Genomic DNA, 19296 nt, shown 5'->3' on the forward strand with positions numbered 1-19296 from the left:
AAGTGGGGAATTTCTCTTTTTCTCATTTAGTGACTACTGATTAAAAGAAGAAGGGATACAAAGACAATCACTCTCATTCACTGGCTTGCAGCTGCTTCATTGTCAGCCCGTAGAGAGGGAGAGGGAGAGAAAGATTTCAGTGGAGGCACTGAAAAGATATTGCAGTGAAAAGGACTTGCATTTGTTTTTTCAGAGGGCTCTTTAATGACTGGATGTGATTAGCACAAATTATCTCACTTATCACAACTAAACAGGACTTGATAGCTCATCTGTGTCTGCTTTCATCTGCAGCTCTACCCACTATGCATTTAATCAGATTCAGCATGCTACAGGGTACATTGAATCAGTGTCACTTAGTGTACATTAGCTAATGCTTTTGATAGGGATTGCAATTAGTGCTTAGATCGGGCCCCCCAAAAAGCCTGACCCTAACCCAAGCCCATGTACTTTAGGGTATAGTTTTATACCCTGGGCTATACCTGGACTATAGCCCAGAATATACAGTACCTTGGGGTATAAAATAGGCTATCCCCACTTTAACTTTAGTTTGACAGGGGGTGTATTTAGTGCTGTTACACATACACAACTTAGCTGGCCCGTTGCTGCCTGGTTTAAATCCAGAATGTTCTTAGTAAGACAGCTGTTTTTGTGTGCATAAAGTGCCTGTCAATCACAGTGATTGATTCATACAGTCTTATATAACATTCTGGTTAACACAAAAATTGTTTATTCCTCACCCTAATTATAAAAAAATCACAGCCATGTGAAGCTAGGGACGCTCTTATCATGATGCATCATCTCATTCCGGCCAATGAGAATTTGCGTCCTCACCTTCGTCTTCAATGTTTGTGATTACTGTTAGTGTTTACACACTGTTTGTGTTTACACAAACACTCAAAACTGGCCATTCATTGTCAGTGGCATTCAATGTTCGTGTTAGGACAATGTTTGTGTTTACACAAACCCTCAAAGCTGGACGAAATCACACTTGTGTGAAATGAGGGGCACCTACATGACGTCTCACGATGTCAATGTTTGTTTAAATGGACAGGTATCAGTCAAAAGGGAGACATCAAAAAGGAAGGATGGATGGGGAACGATGAACATATGGAATGTCAGAACAGGTTCTGACATATATCCATATACTAATATTGATGACATCAGGGATCTCCATCTCTCTCTCCATATATGGGCTTAATTGTGACAGCAGGTCGCATTTACCATGAGGCCGATTTCTGCTAAACACATTGTTTATGTTAGTCGCACAGATTTCATCCAAATCTCATGCAAATCAAGACGAGCCTGTTGAATTTCTCAGATTCTACACTAATTAGCTAAGATTGCCTTCCAAAGTTTTCAGGAGTAGCCCGTTTTGTACAAAATGCTGCACATGTCCTGCTCATCCAGAATTCTATCCTCAGATATTACCCCTAAACATTTTGCCAAACATCACATCACACATCCTCCTGGTGGAGACCTGTGCCCAGAAGGGCACTTTTTCTATAGTTCTCTCTGAAAACATGGAAAATCCCCCACATCAACATCTGTCTGTGAGATTATATATATATATTTTTTATGATCTTAGTCAAACTGTACTTTGTAGAGCCATCTGTGTGAGCCATGCAAGCTGTGTGTGTGTGTGTGTGTGTGTGTGTGTGTGTGTGTGTGTGTGTGTGTGTGTGTGTGTGTGTGTGTGCGTGTGCGTGCGCGCGCGCGTGCGTGCGTGCGTGTGCGTGCGTGTCTCTGTCTGACCATAGTTTGACCCATGTAACCCTGCCGACACACAGGGGTCAGCCTGTCACAGCCGACAGGCCGGAAGTCACCATGAGGACCATTGTATGTGGAGGAGGCTTGAGGAGGCTTGAGGGGGTGCAGATCCATCAGAGGGGTGTAAATATGCCATGGACTTACAGCATAGAGGATGTGACTTATCAACCTCACTGAAATGTAAAGAATGTAACAGTGAATTGTGTTTGTTTTGGTGTGTGTGTGTGTGTGTGTGTGTGTGTGTGTGTGTGTGTGTGTGTGTGTGTGTGTGTGTGTGTGTGTGTGTGTGTGTGTGTGTGTGTGTGTGTGTGTGTGTGACTGTGTGTGTGTGTGTGTGTGTGTGTGTGTGTGTGTGTGTGTGTGTGTGTGTGTGTGTGTGTGTGTGTGTGTGTGTGTGTGTGTGTGTGTGTGTGTGTGCACATAGCTATTATATATATATATGTAATTTAATTATCACATGTATCATTATCGTAGAATATACACACACACACACACACACACACACACACACACACACACACACACACACACACAAACAGGACAGATAATGCAGAAATACAAGTAACACACAATTTAACGCATGGTTTGAATGCATGTTGACATACATTTAATTCTCTGTTCTAACTTCCTACAGTCAAGGCAAGTTACTGCAGATTAGCATCACATCACATTTCAGTAACGAGCTGAGCCCACTAATGATGAACTATGAGGGGAAAAACCCTCTGATCTGATGAAGAGAGTGAGCCGTTTCAGGGCAACAGAAAGTGTGTTACCTACTTCATTGAAAGACAATGGAGGACAAGATGTTGTGTGTAGTGTCACCCACGTGCTCCTGCAATGCTATTGTCTGCTCCCCTTCCCAGTTAGAGGAGAGCAGTAAAAAAGGAGGAGGGTGATATGTTGAATGATTCCAACGTTTGAGAGAGAGAGAGAGAGAGAGAGAGAGAGAGAGAGAGTGTGTGTGTGTGTGTGTGTGTGTGTGTGTGTGTGTGTGTGTGTGTGTGTGTGTGTGTGCGTGCAGCATGCAGGGGGATGCACAGACGGCTCGTGGTAATTTGATGTCTGTCCCCGGGGATGTTTGATGGATTAATGCAAAGCAGCTCCCTTTTCCAAAGCACCACCTGATCTTTGGGGGCTTATGCCCCACATATAAAAGCTTGCAGTAGTGCTGAGCTCAGCTAGTCTAGCCGTTCCTCTCCTCTCTGTCTCTCCCCTCGCTGTATACTTTCTTCCTTCCTCTCTGTCTGTTCTGTCCTCTTTCTGTTTCTCTTTCTCTCTTTCTCTTTTGTTTCTCTATACAGTGTTGTTTTTTCCCTCTGGCATACAGGCCTTGTCGGTTGAGATTTTACCCCTTTTCATCTTTTTTTTAATCTTTGGACAAGAGGAGAATATCAAAGTACCCTTTCTTCTGCATTATCTGCCTCCATTTTGGGTTCTTTGCACTTTGGCCTTTTCTCAAGCAGTCTGTTTTTGATACACTTTTTTTTTTTTTTTGTATATCTTAATTATTTGGGGGTTTTGCATCAGACAAAAAAAAATGCCACGTTCCTTTCTGGTGAAGCAGGTGAAGGTACATGATTTCTCCTCTTCTAACTACTACCACCATCAGCACCAGCATCCCTTGGATGGATCTTACAGTCTGACACATGCCATCACGGAGTCTGCCACCAACTTGGCTGTGCGCTTGAGTGAAAATGGTGAGTAAACACTGCTCTGTTTTGTCCAGTCTGTGGTTTATGTCCATTGTTCTGTGTGCTGCGTGCTGCCATTGCTTTTTGCTTGTTGTTTACTGTGTTAAAATTTGTATTTGTTTGTACTTGTATTATCCAGTGTGTTTTTGTGTTTTGTATGTTTTATCAGAAGCAGATATTTCTTTTATATAAACTGGGATATGATGTAAACTAACAGACATTGATTCATGATCCACCTCCTGATGCAGGGGGCTGTGTTGCTGTCTACGCTACATAATCCCCCCTTGAACCCCCCCCCCCCCCCAAACACACACACACACACACACACACACACACACACACACACACACACACACACACACACACACACTCCCCAGTCATGGGTACCCCCGTGCCTTCAGACTTTTGTTTTCCAACTCTGTGGATGCTAAATAGTATTCAGGTCACGCCAGCCCAATCAGCTTAATACCCGGCCAGATCACACAGCAGCCTTTGGCTTTAATACTATTGTGTACATGCATAATGATATATACATGTATGCAGGCACTGGGGGCACACAATCAGATCACAGCTTTCATGAGATCCCACTAAAGGAAAAAAAGCTCGGGAGAAAGACGAAAGGAGATATCCACATGGGACTGGTTTGTCCTTAGATGATGCAGTTGCCCTTGAGTCTTTCCTCTGCTCAGCTAAACACCCCCAACCCCCCATCTCCCCCTCTCTCTTCTCCAACTGATCCTACAGGATGTTAGATAGCCACAGGGGGTAGGATTGCAGCAACACAATCCATATCTAGAGCAACGAGAGGTGATGGTACAGGGTTTTAGAGAATGGGTATTGACTGGAAAATAGAGAGTGGTGCAGGTAATTCAATGAAGTGCAACATGAGTAGTGAATTCAGATGACGTTTGCAGAGATAAAAGACCAGCATTATGTGTGTGTGTGTGTGTGTGTGTGTGTGTGTGTGTGTGTGTGTGTGTGTGTGTGTGTGTGTGTGTGTGTGTGTGTGTGTGTGTGTGTGTGTGTGTGTGTGTGTGTGTGTGTGTGTGTGTGTGTGTGTGTGTGTGTGTGTGTGTGTAATTTAATGATAACATATATGTTTTTCTCATAAGGAGCATAGTCATCCAAATAAATATGTGCTTTGACTGGAATGTACCAACATCACAGAGTATTCTTCTGCTCGTTGGATCATTTCTCCTCAGATTTAGGATGCCAGCTGTCTACTTCCCATTGTGTTGTGTTGTGGTGGGGGGGTGGGGGGGGCTGCATGTGAGGGGGTGGCACAATATACTACGCACTGCTGTCAAGATCAGACTCTAACCCCCCCATATGCACACCCCCTCTTTATACCCGCCTTTCCCCATCACACAAATCGCACCCCACCTGTCACTCAATCTCCCCATTACCATATCCACAAACACTTTCAAAAACGCCACAGATGGGGAATGATCAGATTAAAATGATTTAGCGATTTAGGGGATTTCACCACTCAGACACTGCCATTACAGATACAGACGTGCCACTACTGGCAGGTGGCGACAGGTGGATCGATTGTGAGCAGAACTATTGCATTGAAAGGGTTTTGTCAATGTCAGCACATATACAGTATGACTTGTATTCATCTGCTGTGGCCTTTTCAGATTTTTTTCTTTTTAATCATAGCACTTGTTGGAGCCAGATGAGTTATTGATCAGCTCAAAACTGTGCACTGAAGACTCATTAATATTTCATTCCCAAAGCTTTGCTGATCCTCGCACTTTCAAATGGCTTCCTGTATACTGTTTCATATTGATGACGGGAAGGTCTTTGGGGATAAACATTTTAATATGTATCAGTCGTTTTCCTTATACAGATACCATGCAACATTTCATTGAAATATAGATGGATTCAAATATGTATTTAAAAAAGACACAAGATGTTTAACTGTGAAAGTATAACTCACACTTTAGTGTGTTTACAAACGACCCCTCTTCTCTATGTTAAAAATGTTCCCCTTTTCTTTCACAGGCTACATCCAGGATTATATCATTCCCTCAGTGTGCCAGAAAACAAAGGAGCCGGGTTCCAGGCCAAGGCAAACTAGGCTCTCCACAGGGCCCCTGTACACCCAGGCAAGTGTTGGGGGAAGCGGAGGAGAGGAGTTCTCTGACCATGACATGGAGCATCCAGACAGTCCTGTATCCAGCGCTACGGCTGAGTCCGACAGTGGCAGCCTGCTGAGCCCCGATCCAGAGGAGTGCACCATCAACACCTTCCTCATCTCTGACGGACGCTCCCGCCGCAGCCCCAATCAGAAGTGTCCCCGCAAGGGGGGCAGCCTAACAGACAGCAGCGAAGAGGCAAGTTCTGCTGAGTCTTCTCCTACCAAAACAAAGTCCAAGGGACGCCATGTTTGCGGCGAGTGCGGAAAGTCTTATGCCACCTCCTCTAATCTCAGCAGACACAAACAGACCCACCGCAGTCTGGACAGCCAGCAGGCCAGGAAGTGTCCGACCTGTCACAAAGTCTATGTGTCCATGCCGGCGTTGGCCATGCACATGCTCACCCACGACCTGAGGCACGAGTGCAAGGTGTGTGGCAAGGCCTTCAGTCGACCCTGGCTATTGCAAGGTCACTTGAGGTCCCATACAGGGGAGAAGCCCTTTGCCTGCGCTCATTGTGGCAAGGCCTTCGCCGACCGCTCCAACCTTCGAGCCCACATGCAGACACACTCGGCCTTCAAGCATTACACCTGCAAGCGCTGCCACAAACAATTTGCCCTGAAGTCCTACCTGAACAAGCACTATGAATCAGCCTGCTTCAAAGGATCTGGAGATGAAGATGACTTCAGCTCTGAGGACTAACTTAAATGCTGCAACGTCTGCAGTTATTTTCTATTTGAAAATCTTTTTCTAAACATAAGTGAGATGATAAGTGAGATGACAAAGACAGGTTGTGGATTCACAGACTGGTCTCTGTTTTGCATGCATGCATCTTCCTACTCCAGCCTTTTGGTAGAAGCAATAATCTCACTTACAATTGTTGAGAAGTTAATAGGGAACGTATACAAATTCCTAACATTTTGAGCTTTGATTATAATTGAATTGTACATATTTTCTATTGTTTGTATTAATTTAAATGCAATAATTTACCATTCAGTATTATTTTATACACCAACTAGCTCTTAATGTACTTCCAAATTGATGAAAAAAATGTATTTGTGTATTTATTTATTTAACTATTTATTATTATTTATAAAATGATTTATTTATTTGTCAATGCATTTGTGAATTGAGCATTATTTATTAGAGAGATGATTTGAATTTGTTGAAAACAGAATAATTGAAAATATAATATATTTCTGAGAAAACTGTTCCAGGATCTGTTTCATTTGATGATGAAATGAGAAAATACTTAAATGTCCTTTTTTTTCATTCATGAAACTATGCACAAGTTTAACATTGAAAGGCAAGAGTTGAACTACCTGACCAGTAAAACAAATTACACAATGAATTGATGTAATTTGTGGAAGTTTTATTTGAACGTTCACATTTTTATGCTTATTAATTATTATTAAATTATATTTTTCTCTTAATTGCATGTGGTCATATTTACTTCTTTGTTGTTCTGAATCCTAAGTAATTATAAAATACTCAGTTACATCGGTCATAAAGAGATCAAACTCATTCTAAAATGGTTGTGGCTTTCTTGGCCAGCAGAGGGGGCAACCATGTTACAGAGCTAGACCATCCCACCAGCACAAGCCTTTACAGTAAGTAAATGCTCTTAAAACTTCAATATAGTACAGTATGATAGAGTATATGCATACTGTTGATAACGTGTGTAAAGAAAGAGTTCTCAAGTCACATGCATAAAGGTGAACAAAAAATAGACATCTTCCAGTACAGAGCCAAACAACTAACCTCAGCTAAGCTAGGAATACATACACAGAGATGTCAGTCAAAATCACCATACACAAAAGGTGGAAATTCACGCTGTTACTTACAGGGTGTAACAGTGGTGCCCAGTATAGGCCTGTGCCCTTCCCATAGCTGCTGGCAGCCATGTGGGTCAAGGGTTTCCCTGGCATATAGCACAGGCCGCTAACAGCACCACGCTGTAGGCTTGAGGACAGGATGTGCACTGAGCCTAGTGTCATGAGAACCAGGCCTTCTGGTCCAGACTAGACGGGGCTAAGCCCTCTTTGGCCTCCAGTCATCAGCCCCCCCCCCCCCAAGGGAAACGCAACTATGTGTCTCAGTGGACAGGAGAGTGGAGATCACTATTTTCAGACACAATGACGGCCATTAAGAATACACGTGTGTGTATGCATGCACATATACACAGACAACAACATTCTCACGCACGCACACACACTCACTCACTCACTCACATGCACGCACATACGTACAATACATACGCACACACAACCTTTTGAAAAGGATATTGCCATAAGCCATAAGAAACAAACAAGACAGACATAAAACTTAGACAATGAACAAAAGGAGAACAACGTAATTCCAGGTCAACAATGCTTGCCAGTCATCAATGCAAAAGTAAAAAAAAGCATGATGGGCGATTTTATAGTCTCTTGTATCAAATCTAAACCAGGAAAATGGCATCATGATCATAAGAGACATGTTTTTATTGCCAACTTCAACTTGTAGATTCCTCCTGTCTGATAAACTTTGTTGACCCATGGAAAGCTTGGAGGAGAACCAATAAGGACGCTGTGGTCCCAGGTGACACTGGAGGAAGCCGTCAAACATGGGCCAAATTTAAGAACCGATCTAGCCCAGTCTTGGATATTAAAGTCTACCGTGGGCTTCTCCACAAGAATTGTCGCGTGTGAGGAGACTTCCTGGATCAGAGCGGCTGAGCTGACTTCAGGCAGTCAGGGGGCCTCAAGGGAGATGATGACACCGGCCACAGGATCAAGAGGCACCTGTGTGGCTTTAGATATGTCCCATAAACAGCCCTATAGGGTGTTTATTTTAGCTAAGATGTTACCTTTGGCAGCTGTGAGTGTAACATGAGAAAAATGTTCACCTATGAAACTGTGATTTTCACATTTGCAACTTGGGACCCATCTTACACAGTGATCTCATTTTTATAAGAAGTGAAGATTTCATGCCTTAAATGGAGGTTTTGTTTAAGATATATTTTATATAGTCTTCAAATGAAAGGCGAAAGAGTGGAAAATGTGGTTGAGACCATTTGTTGAACCTTTTACAGTACCACCTGTCTTGATTACTCAAGCTGTCGAGAGCTGTGTAAAACGATCAGTGTCTTTGGGAGGGAACAAGACTAAAAGAGAGGGAGAGAGTGGGGTTAGGGTGTAGGATGGGACAGAAGAGGAGGGAGAGAGTGGGGTTAGGGTGTAGGATGGGACAGAAGAGGAGAGGTTAGGCTGAGTCTTATCTTGAGGTCACACCACAGGGTTAACTGCACAGATCAAATGTCTGCTGCTACCGTATACATACTGGGAGCTACCTCACAATTGCGAATTAAATTAACAGGAACTGGGAAGTGAGAGTTTTGCTTTGACAAATATCTCTCTCCGTTATTATCAGTCATAGGAAAAATATATATTCTGTTAAATACTCAAGTATTCAAAATTACAAAGTAATTTTGTTTTTAATATTGCTGTATTGAAATATAGAACAAAAGTAAAAGAGCTTGTAGATTGTAGATCTACTTGTAGATCTGCTATTTCTACTATATTTAATAGGTCTTAAGCGGTTAATTGTGGAGTCAAAAGTACAATACGGTATTTCTATTTGAAATGTAGCGGAGTGAAAGTCACATGCATGCAAAAAAAAGAAGAAAGAAAAGTACAGTACTCAGGTAAATATACTCCAGCACTGATTGTAGCCCCTATTTAAAAGAGCTCTGCAGGGGTGCAAACTGTGTAGTCATGATGAGTTTGACTGCTCGTTATCCAAACATTCTCCAATCAATCTCTGTCTCCCCTCTCATTCCTGTGGTTCTGCACTCTGTGCACCCTCTTATAAAGCATGAAGGCATGCACGCACAGTCACACACGCTCGCGCGCACTCACGCACGCAGGAAAACATCAGCAGTGGTCTGCAGCTGGCTGTGAGGAATAACTGCTTATGGCCAGGTTCTCTCTGTGGTGCAGCTGTTTCTGATGGACTCAGTAAGTCAAGATGTCTGACCGCAGTCTCTCCCAGCAGTGTCCCCACTCCCCTCAGAGGAGATAACTGGGCAGTGTTGTAGCTGACTAGCCATGTGCTCATCATCGGCTCATCACTCAGTACTTGGCACATGCGAAAGGGGAATCCGAATGTGTGTGGGAGGGGTGTATTACCTGATGTCAGAAGAATGCAATGTGATGCAATGTGATGCATTGTGAGCTTGTATATAATATGCTATTCTGTTGTTGTTGTTGTTGTTGGGTTTTTTTGCCTTTATTGATAGTGGAAAGTGGAGACAGAAAGGAAAACGGGGGAGAGAGACAGGGAGTGACACACTGACATACAGCAAAGTTCGTCAGGAAGGGGACTCAAACCCACGATGTGCTGTCAGGCAGCATTAGGAGCCTAGGTGCCTGGACCACGAGGCCGGCTCGGGCCAGATATGCTATTTTGGAAATGTTTTTTTCTTATGTGGTTAAATCACACTGTCTTAAAAGTTTGGGATGTTCTAATACCGGCTTCCAAATGTTTGAAATGTCTATGACCACTTCTCTCAGTAGTGTCACTCTTAAATTTACCTTAACACAGGTCCTGCCCACTACTACACACTTCATTATTTCTTTAATCACCTCGAACAGGGTTTTAATGGCATTCCTTAGGTTGATGGAGTGGGGGCGGAGGGTAAAGTATTTACGGTTCCAAACTGTGAGGCCATGGTGGCTAGGGGAGAGAAAACGCGGCAGGGTCGTGTTGCTGGCCGGCTGAGTGTAGTAAAACACCATGGTGTCCTGCTTTATGAGTGGAACCAGGTCCCGCTCAGGTCGCTATTGTTGGTGCAGCTGAGCTAGGGGCCAGGGGCCGCCACTGCACTGGTTTGATGTGTCAAGGGGCTGTGTTTGTGAAAACAATCCCTTTGATGACACACTCCCTCTCTCTCTCTCTCCTTGCACTGATCCCTCTCTCCCTACAGCAGCGCCAGTCAATCTGGAAGCCATTTGCTCCGTTTCCACAGAGAAAGTTCAGGCTTGATCACCTCCCGCATCTGCTGAGTGTTTATTTACACACAGCACTTAACCCATTAGACAAACCAAGCAGAGCCACTGATCACATTGGCCTTCTGAGGGCAGCGGGCAGGGGTGGCTGGATTGGGTGAACTATATTTGAATGATCTGTAAAGTTCAGATCAGTGGTTCCCAAACTTTTTAGCTCAAGACCCAGAAGACAATTCTGACGTTCGCCCACGACCAAAACTAGTGACAATAGCAGATCTACATGCTCACAATGCATCCCTTTGCGACACATTGTGAGCTTAGATCTGCTATTTTCACTACTTATTGTTCTTTGTGGAAATTATTTTATTTATTTTTAAAATATATCTATCACACTAGGGAGAAAATATCCAGTGAGGGTATATTTTGTGAGACACTATATTGATTATTGACTGGGTCTGTATAACAGAGTGGTCCTCTGTTACTTATGTTGCACAGCATATTGGCACTTTATTAATTTGCACAGTTGTATTTTGCAGTCATGATTTTATTGTTGAATACTGTTTCCTGTTTAGCTGAGATGGCCACTCAGCCAACGAGTTTCACCTGGGAAAATGCTTGGTGATTAACAAACATGAGGGGCAAGTGCAATGTGGGTTATAGATGCAATATGTTTATTGTTTGGGAAGTGCAATAATATGGAGTTCTATTGTTGAGGTTTGATTGAATGCCTAACAATTGCCTGTGATGTGTTTCAGTAAGGTTTGGGCTGGACCATGTCAGGATAGCGGGGGTTAAGATGTGCTGTTGGGATTGCTTATTTATGTTGTAGTGTTGAAGGACTTATTATATAACTTGTATAGTTCATGTAGTTCACAGAAACTTAACATTTGTATGGTTTAAGGTTATTTATTTATATGTAATTATTGTATGCTTATTTATGGTATGTTACTATGTTCTCATTTGAAGACACTCCTGTAAATGGTATAGTCCATTATCATTATCTCCAGCTGGGTATAAAAGGCTGCCATTTTGCCAGTGAACTGAAGTCTGTGCTGGGAGTAGAGAGCTTCCTGTATTTATGCCGATTTGTAGTGCTCATTTGGTGAATAAACCTACCATTGGTTAACCTCTACCAATGCCTCTGTACTGTTTCTCCAGCCACTAACACGGTCATTCTTACAGTCTGAAAGAGAATCCAGACTAAATGTCAAGTGTAAATCTGTAGTAGCGGCTATAGGGTAAGTAAGCCTTGCTTATCTCCTGTTTCTGTAGCGTGAGGCAGCATGATGTACAGTACAAGTACACCCCATGGTCATGACGCTAGTATAATGATGTCGCAGCCCCACCCCCCAATCCAACCCTTGTTGATGCTGAGTGCCAAGCAGGAAGGCATTGGGTCCCATTTGTCAGTCTTTGGAATGAGCTGGCCGTGGATCGAACCCCGACCTCCCAGTCTCAGGGCAGACACTCAAACCACAAGGCCACTGAGCTGGCATATTGCAAAACCCTAGGAGTAATGGATTCATAGCATTATGATGGGCAGACAGATAATGAGACTGAGGGGCATCACAAGGTGAGGTCCATCATTTAGTGACTTAGAACTACAGTATATAGCTGCCTATACGAGAGGATATTTTTAATGCTCTAGAAAACCTATAAATATGCATTATTAAATGTATTTCTAGAATTTCACTCATAACTGCAGGGGAGCCCTTTTGTTTATGACAGCACATATGAGGGGTTCAGCAGAAGAAGCTGTATATTTAGGCAAGAATGGGTAGTTGGTGAAATCTGGTGAGATCGGTGGCAATGGCCAGACTTATCATATCCATTGTGACATGATGTGCTTGGAATTTTTGGTTTCTGTTTTTTATGGAAGGAATGTTGTATACCATAAGCATTATTATCAATTTGATTTATTATCACTGGAATTTGATAAAAGTTATTTTGTTTGGTTAAAATAAGTGTTAAATATATTCTGATTCTCCATACATACTCTTTATAAACAGAAAATACATTTCCAGGTTGAGATAGCCTATACCATTTTGATCCTTATAGAGCAGTGATACCCTCTATAGAGGGTATACGCGTGACTGATTGATTGATTGAAAGATTTATTAACAGATTGGAGAATTACAGTATATTTCAAGCACAACTCAATACAAAACTGTTAACTGTGCATGGCCATAAAGCATTACACTTGTTTACAATAGGGTCCACCATCATCATCATACCGGCCTCAGCATAGTAAAAGCCACCATCATCATACCCGGAAGTTATGCGGGAATGCCTACTGAGTGTAAAAAAAAAACTACTATCTGGCCTTGGCAGCCCAGACATCCAAACAGAAAAGTCCTATTTGATTGCATTAAATGACTTTAAACAACATTAAATTCACTGTCACTCACTTTGACACTCGATCTGCCATCTAGGATAGAGAAGGATAACAAGTGAAATGGAAGCCACGGCTCATGACAAAAATAAATGAGCAGACATGGAACACTATAAAAAATGAAGCAAATAAATGGGTATAGGCTATACTCTCTCCTGGTTGTCTGAAATGTTGTCACCTACCTGGAAATGTATTTTCTGTTCATTAAATACCCAGAGAGATGTGACTGAACAAACACACTATAGCAATGAATACTATCAGAATGAGAATATATAGGCTATAGTGCTTTAACCTTTTAACAAAAACCTTTTTGTTTTAAACAATTATATGACGTATACCCTACCTTAAATTGGGGGAGTCTTGTCTTAAAATGAGTGGTTTGTCATGACAATATTCTACTTTATATTCATGTCCTGTGTGTTGGTTATAAATAATTATAGGCCTATAACCTATACATACAAAACCAACCCAAAACAAAAACTGAATTTGTAAACATGTGAACACTGTCTTCCATCATGGATGAGGAGGAGTGAGGACCAAAACATTAAGAGTATGATATTGGTCCCTCCCATTCAGTGGGGCGCAACTATAGTGTAAGAGTCGACTATAAAGAGCGCCTGCAGGAATATTATTACACGCACGTAGGCTATAGTAGACACGCTGTTGACCGTCACTCCCTCCATTGTCCGATGGAGGAGAAGTGTCAAAACAATCTTATATTATTCCACAGTGAATTATCGTAGGCTAGTATACACGTTTTCAGTGACCTCTGTTTTCAGTGACCTCCTTTACGCGCCACTCTACATGCAACTGCCCATATAACGGATTTTTGCCAGTTGCATGTGAATTTGTGAAACGTATCCTTTTTTTATCATGGCTTTTACTATGCTGAGGCCGTTGGCGACTCATCCCTTCTCCTCCTACGCTTCTGACCTGCATGCGATGTCCGACGACGAGGAGAACCGGAGCGAGAGCGACGGAAGCACGGACCAGAACTATGGATGCTGCGCCGAGAAGTACCGCCGGGTCTCCCGTGTCCTGGGCGTCGGCGTGGTGGTGAAGCAGCGGAACGCAGCCAACGCCAGGGAGCGGGACCGTACCCAGAGTGTCAACAGCGCCTTCACGGCTCTGCGGACTCTCATCCCCACGGAGCCGGTTGACAGAAAACTGTCCAAAATCGAAACCCTGCGCCTGGCCTCCAGTTATATTTCGCACTTGGCCAACGTGCTTATCGTCGGAGACGGACGCGAGGATGGCCAACCTTGTCTGAGCGCAGTGTACAGCAGCACGCAGGGAGAGGGAGAAGGCAAACAACCAAGAACTATCTGCACATTCTGCCTCAGCAATCAGCGAAAAGGGGTAAACGTTTATGAATATTAATAAATTAAACAGCTTGCTTTGTACATTTAATGAATAGTTTTTGCTTTAGACTTTGTACAAAAAATGAAAGAAAAAAACAATAATAATTTGTTGCAACTTTTCACCTGCATGTTTCTGTTTTAGCAACTGTTTAAATTATGAAAACAAAATGTAATCCATTGCAGGATTACATTACATACAGGAGACACTCTGGTCAAAAGACTGCATGCATGCAGCCAACTTTATCAAAATAAGCCTGTTAATCAGAACAGGCGAGCCCTAGCTGATGTGTATCCTACAATATAGGAATATGTTCCATGTACATCTGAGTGAAGTGGAAATGTCAAATGTGTCCCAAGTACTCTCTTGGGACTTTGTTTATTTATAGGGACTATAACCCAGTCATATCCTTTAAAGGGCAACATGTTCTTTTTTGTATAATGCTGCTATAAATGATGTATTTGCAACAAATTAATTGTATCCTCATAGATGAAGAAATGTTGCCTGTTGGTTCCAAGTTATTTCCTAAAGAAGAAGAATAATGCTCTGATCAAGAGTGCAAGCAACAACTAACGCAATGTCTTGCTTTGTTCACAGGTGAAAGACAGGCGAGACTGTGTGAAAATGCATGGTGGCAACACACTGCGAATGAGCCGGCGATGAAACTGTCTGGGGGCTGTTCAGGTTTAACCTAATCCCTATGGCAGACCTCAGGGAGCACTCCAGCCAACACTGACCCACAAACCGGCCTTTCTAACGTTTCTAAAAGCATCTTAAAACGGTGTTCTTAGTGCGTTTGAAAACTAAGACAATCTTGAAGTTGCTTTTGGGAAGCTTGGTTCAGAGTGTCACCCACCTCTGGAAGCAGACTGTCACCAGAGAGCCGTTTCAGGAATAATGTGGGACAGAACAGATTACTCCACCCATCATGAGAAGGCTGTAGTGTACTGTACTTTCTACAACACTCAAGTGACACTGGTGGAATATGATCTTACAAGGAGACTCTAGTCAGTTGATTTTTCCAGTACATTTTGAATTCTGTTTTGAAATTAAATCTATTTTTTCATAGACATTCTTGTCTAGTATTTGCAGTGGTTTTAGCGATATCACTTTGTTTTATGAAACCAACAAGTTACCACTATGCAGGTTTTCAGTCCAGTAAATTATTTTACAATTATTTAAAAGGCATTGTCCAAAACAAACTCAGCCATAGCACGTACGGCAAACCACACATGTGAGTGAATATATTTTCTCAAAGCATAATTGTTTATACACAACACTTGATAAAATTAACTATACCAGTGTGCTACAGGTGAACAGCAAGTCTATGATATGCTCGTAAACACAAGCAAAGTGCCTTTAATTACAGAATGGTGGCTTGATAGTCACAAAAAGCTTGTAGCCCTTTTTTCCTGGCTTCGTAGCATGAAGAAAAAAGAAGTGAAATTACAAGCCATCTGTCCATAAAAAGCAATAGGAACCATGACTGGCAGCTTTTAAGTGTAACTACATAGAGAAGTTCCAATACAGCGTTACATTTGCTCTCAGTGCAATCATGCCGAGCTGCCTCAAAAAAGGAAGTAATCAATCTTGCCCTGAGTAGGGTCTTTCTAAAATAAGGCATGCAGCAGCATGAGTGACCACAGAGAGGCCTTGTCAGGATGGTACATTGAAGAGAGTGCCAGCGAGGAAGGCATGAATCATGCAAACTCGAATCAACACTGGCGAGGGTATAGGAAAAACAGGAAATACACAAATTAGGGGTGATGAGGATCATCGCAAACTGCCACACATTGTTTGTACCCATTCAAATAAGCATCCACAAGGGGAAAAACGCCAGCTTTTCATTTCCTTAATGCCTATATGTCTAATTCACAATGTTCTGCATTCTAGCATTCCATGCCCTGGTCATCCAATTGCTGTATCTCAATTTGTCACTGTCACTCAGTACTTCTGTGTCCTCAAATGTTTGACTATTCAGGGCCTGGATCTGGAACACTTGTTCTCAACGTGAGGTCCTTGAAGGGTTAGCCAGGGGGTCCCCAGATAAATGTTTGGTAGAACCAAAAGTACCCTTGTGGGTCTGTGACTCAGAAAGTTTTAAGATGGAACCACATAGATGCTTGGGTCCATTTGGTTCCATTTGTACACTCTCACAGAGGATTTTAAAGTGTATGTTTGGGTCCCAGAATTAAAATAATAACAAAATGGGCATCCACAGCCAAATACTGGGTTTTTTGCAATTAAAAAGGTTGAGAATCACTGATCTGGAAAGTGCAAGTGTGCTCTTTAGCATGACTTGAGTTGAAGTAATAAATCTCCTGGGCTGTGATCCACATGTGGTGTTGATCAGTCACAGCTAATATCACCTTGCAGCCTGTTTCCAAGCAAACACAGCTGCTGATGAATCAACGCAGTAGATCACACCATGAGTAAAGGCGTATGGGAGACAGTGTGTGTGTGTGTGTGTCCATAAACGTGACAAATAGTGTAAATGAAGGTATGCCATTGTGCATGTGTGTAAGTCACTTTATGTGAGTCTGTATGTGGATGTTCATGTGTCTTTTAATGCAGTGAATCGTGATTTATGCCGTGCTAGGTTCCTGGGACTAATCATTGTCATCATTAATGTCCACACAATTGGACACTGTGAGAAACACCAATCAAACCTCACTCCAGATATTACTCATGCAGGGTGAGTGATGGTGGACTGGACACAGCATAAATACATGTCAAATAAAATAAATAAATTCAAATCTAAAAAAAACAAAAAAAATGACTTGCGTTATTAACAAGGTTACTAGAAGGCTACATATTTTACATCACCAGTGAAGTGATATCCATGGATTAAAGATTTAAGTAGCCTCGGCTCATTTCAGTATTTTTTTATAAAATGAAAGAGCATAAGAATGGGTCAAACTAGAATACATATTCAGAACAGAAGCATCTTCCATAAATCCTTAATGGTGTCAAATATTTCACAAAAGCAATCTGCAATTGCTTCAACTGGTTGGCTGTATATTAAAACAGCAGGAATTAGGAATATAGGTTTAGAATTCTAATGCCTATAAACATAATTCTACATATTGTGGTAATTGTTTAGGTTTAGGAAACACAGCGTTAGTGTGTAGAACTTCTTTCACACAATCGCAGAGTGGGATGGAATAACACAACATTTCTGCCGTGAGATTTGTGTTAGCTTTAATCCCTGGATGTTTAGAAATACACCCTCTGGAATTAAGTTATTGTATTCACACACCTTTGGGGCAGCACAAATGACTGTACACTTGCATAAAGCATCCCAGCCCTCCAGTCTCTCCACCTGTCAGTTCTAAAGTCTAATTAGAAGCTGCTGTGTGAGCTTATCATGCAGCTCTGGGGGCCTGGCGGAGCCCGTTGAATGGCTCCCAGAGGCCCCCAGGCAGGAAGATGTCATAGAGAAACAGGAAGGAAAAGGGCTGAGGGACTGACCCTGCCGAGGCCCTCCCTGTGGGGCCCAGGGCCCTGGGTCAGTGCCAGGTTTGACATCAGCCTGGGACCCAGGTGGCCCCACTGCTGCTTTGGTGCTAATTTTAATTCCTGGGTGGGAAAGTCAACATGGCAAACTAAGAAGTAGACAAGTAAATGAGGACAGTGCAAAAAAATTAATGAACACAGCTAAATTATATGACAATGTGGCTGTCATTTATACTGTATGTCCAGGTGGGCTGGTGAGAAGGCTTAGAACAACCACCTGACTGGCGTGATTTCGTATAAAAGTTAGTGATATCCCTGTACAGGATAATATAAAGTTCCATTTGAACATAAATTATTGTGTCAAAGTCGTCAGCAACGCTTTTCCAACCCGCAGCCCCATCTGGTAGACATTACGTGGAGGATACCATGGGGCAAATAGGAAGGGGTAAGATTGTGATACAGTTCCCATCCACCTAAATAGACCCTTATGGTGCTGTATCTCAAGAGCTTGACAAGGTAGACACCTTCCACCCCCTCGTCGCCTCTTATTCAACCCTATAGCTTCCTGGCCAACCTGCCTGTCAAGGGGGATAATCGCCATCAGACACGCACTTGCGGCCCCTTTCATGGGACAAGGCCTTGGATAGCCTGCTTCCGATTTTTTATGATTCTTTTCCATTGATGGGTGGAAAGGGAGTACAGGGAACAACCCACTCCTCAGCAGCAGCCAAACAGCCCCAACCAGGGCCAGACAGTGGGAGTGTGTGTGTGTGTGTGTGTGTGTGTGTGTGTGTGTGTGTGTGTGTGTGTGTGTGTGTGCACGTGTGCGTGCGTGCGTGCGTGTGTTTGTGTGTGTGTACTGTATGGTTGATGCTGTTGACACACACTCCTCCCGGCAGCGGACACCCTCGGGACTATCGTTTCCCTCCCAGCGTGTGGAGGGAGGAAGCGGTGGAATTCCCTGAGACATTAGCACAGACAATGTCAGTCTACCGGGGCAGGGCCCTGATTACTCTTTACTTGGCTCCTGCTCGTGTACTGAACCTTTAGTCTCAGGGCGGGGGTCCTTAATGTGGAGGTGAAAAGGCAACTAATCTGCCCCCCTTTCCCCACCCCCGCCTGGCAAAATAATGCAACTGTATGAGTGCGCAAACAGCTCTTTTGGGAGGAAAGCGTCTGTCCTCCTCAGAATCATCCATCACAGCCTAATGGTTGATCGCAGTATGACTAGGACTCTGTACAGGTTCACAGGGGTTACTGCTTGTGGAAAAAACAAATATTAATACATTTGTGTACTGTTAATTTAACACTCAAGCTAATATTGGACCGTAAATTCATAAAAGGTCTTTCAATAAATGTAGATGCTGTGCATATATACCTTACATCCACACTGACAAAAAATACACACAAATACGCCAAAGCATAGTGGGGAAATCATGTAAGGTGAATGGATTGCTATGGATTGTTATGTTAAGGCATGGGCTTCTGGCCAGCAAATGCAA

The 19296-nt window shown here is 42.8% G+C and overlaps 2 protein-coding genes across 2 annotated transcripts; both read left to right on the forward strand.

Annotated features, from left to right (window-relative positions):
- Window positions 1–3294: 3294 nt before the first annotated feature.
- Window positions 3295–6301, forward strand: LOC308334739 (transcriptional repressor scratch 2-like; the record flags this gene model as incomplete). The annotated part of the gene is made up of 2 exons (XM_080791544.1): window positions 3295–3464; window positions 5466–6301. Exons 1-2 carry the CDS (start codon window positions 3305–3307, stop codon window positions 6299–6301), a joined length of 996 nt encoding a protein of 331 aa, XP_080647670.1. The 5' UTR covers window positions 3295–3304.
- Window positions 6302–13634: 7333 nt separating this feature from the next.
- LOC308327453 (transcription factor 15-like) lies at window positions 13635–17043 on the forward strand. The gene is made up of 2 exons (XM_080780962.1): window positions 13635–14338; window positions 14936–17043. Exons 1-2 carry the CDS (start codon window positions 13853–13855, stop codon window positions 14999–15001), a joined length of 552 nt encoding a protein of 183 aa, XP_080637088.1. The 5' UTR covers window positions 13635–13852; the 3' UTR covers window positions 15002–17043.
- Window positions 17044–19296: the final 2253 nt, after the last annotated feature.

Source organism: Protomyctophum bolini, assembly GCF_963924005.1.
Source record: "Protomyctophum bolini genome assembly, chromosome: 2".
NCBI classification, from domain to species: Eukaryota; Metazoa; Chordata; class Actinopteri; order Myctophiformes; family Myctophidae; genus Protomyctophum; species Protomyctophum bolini.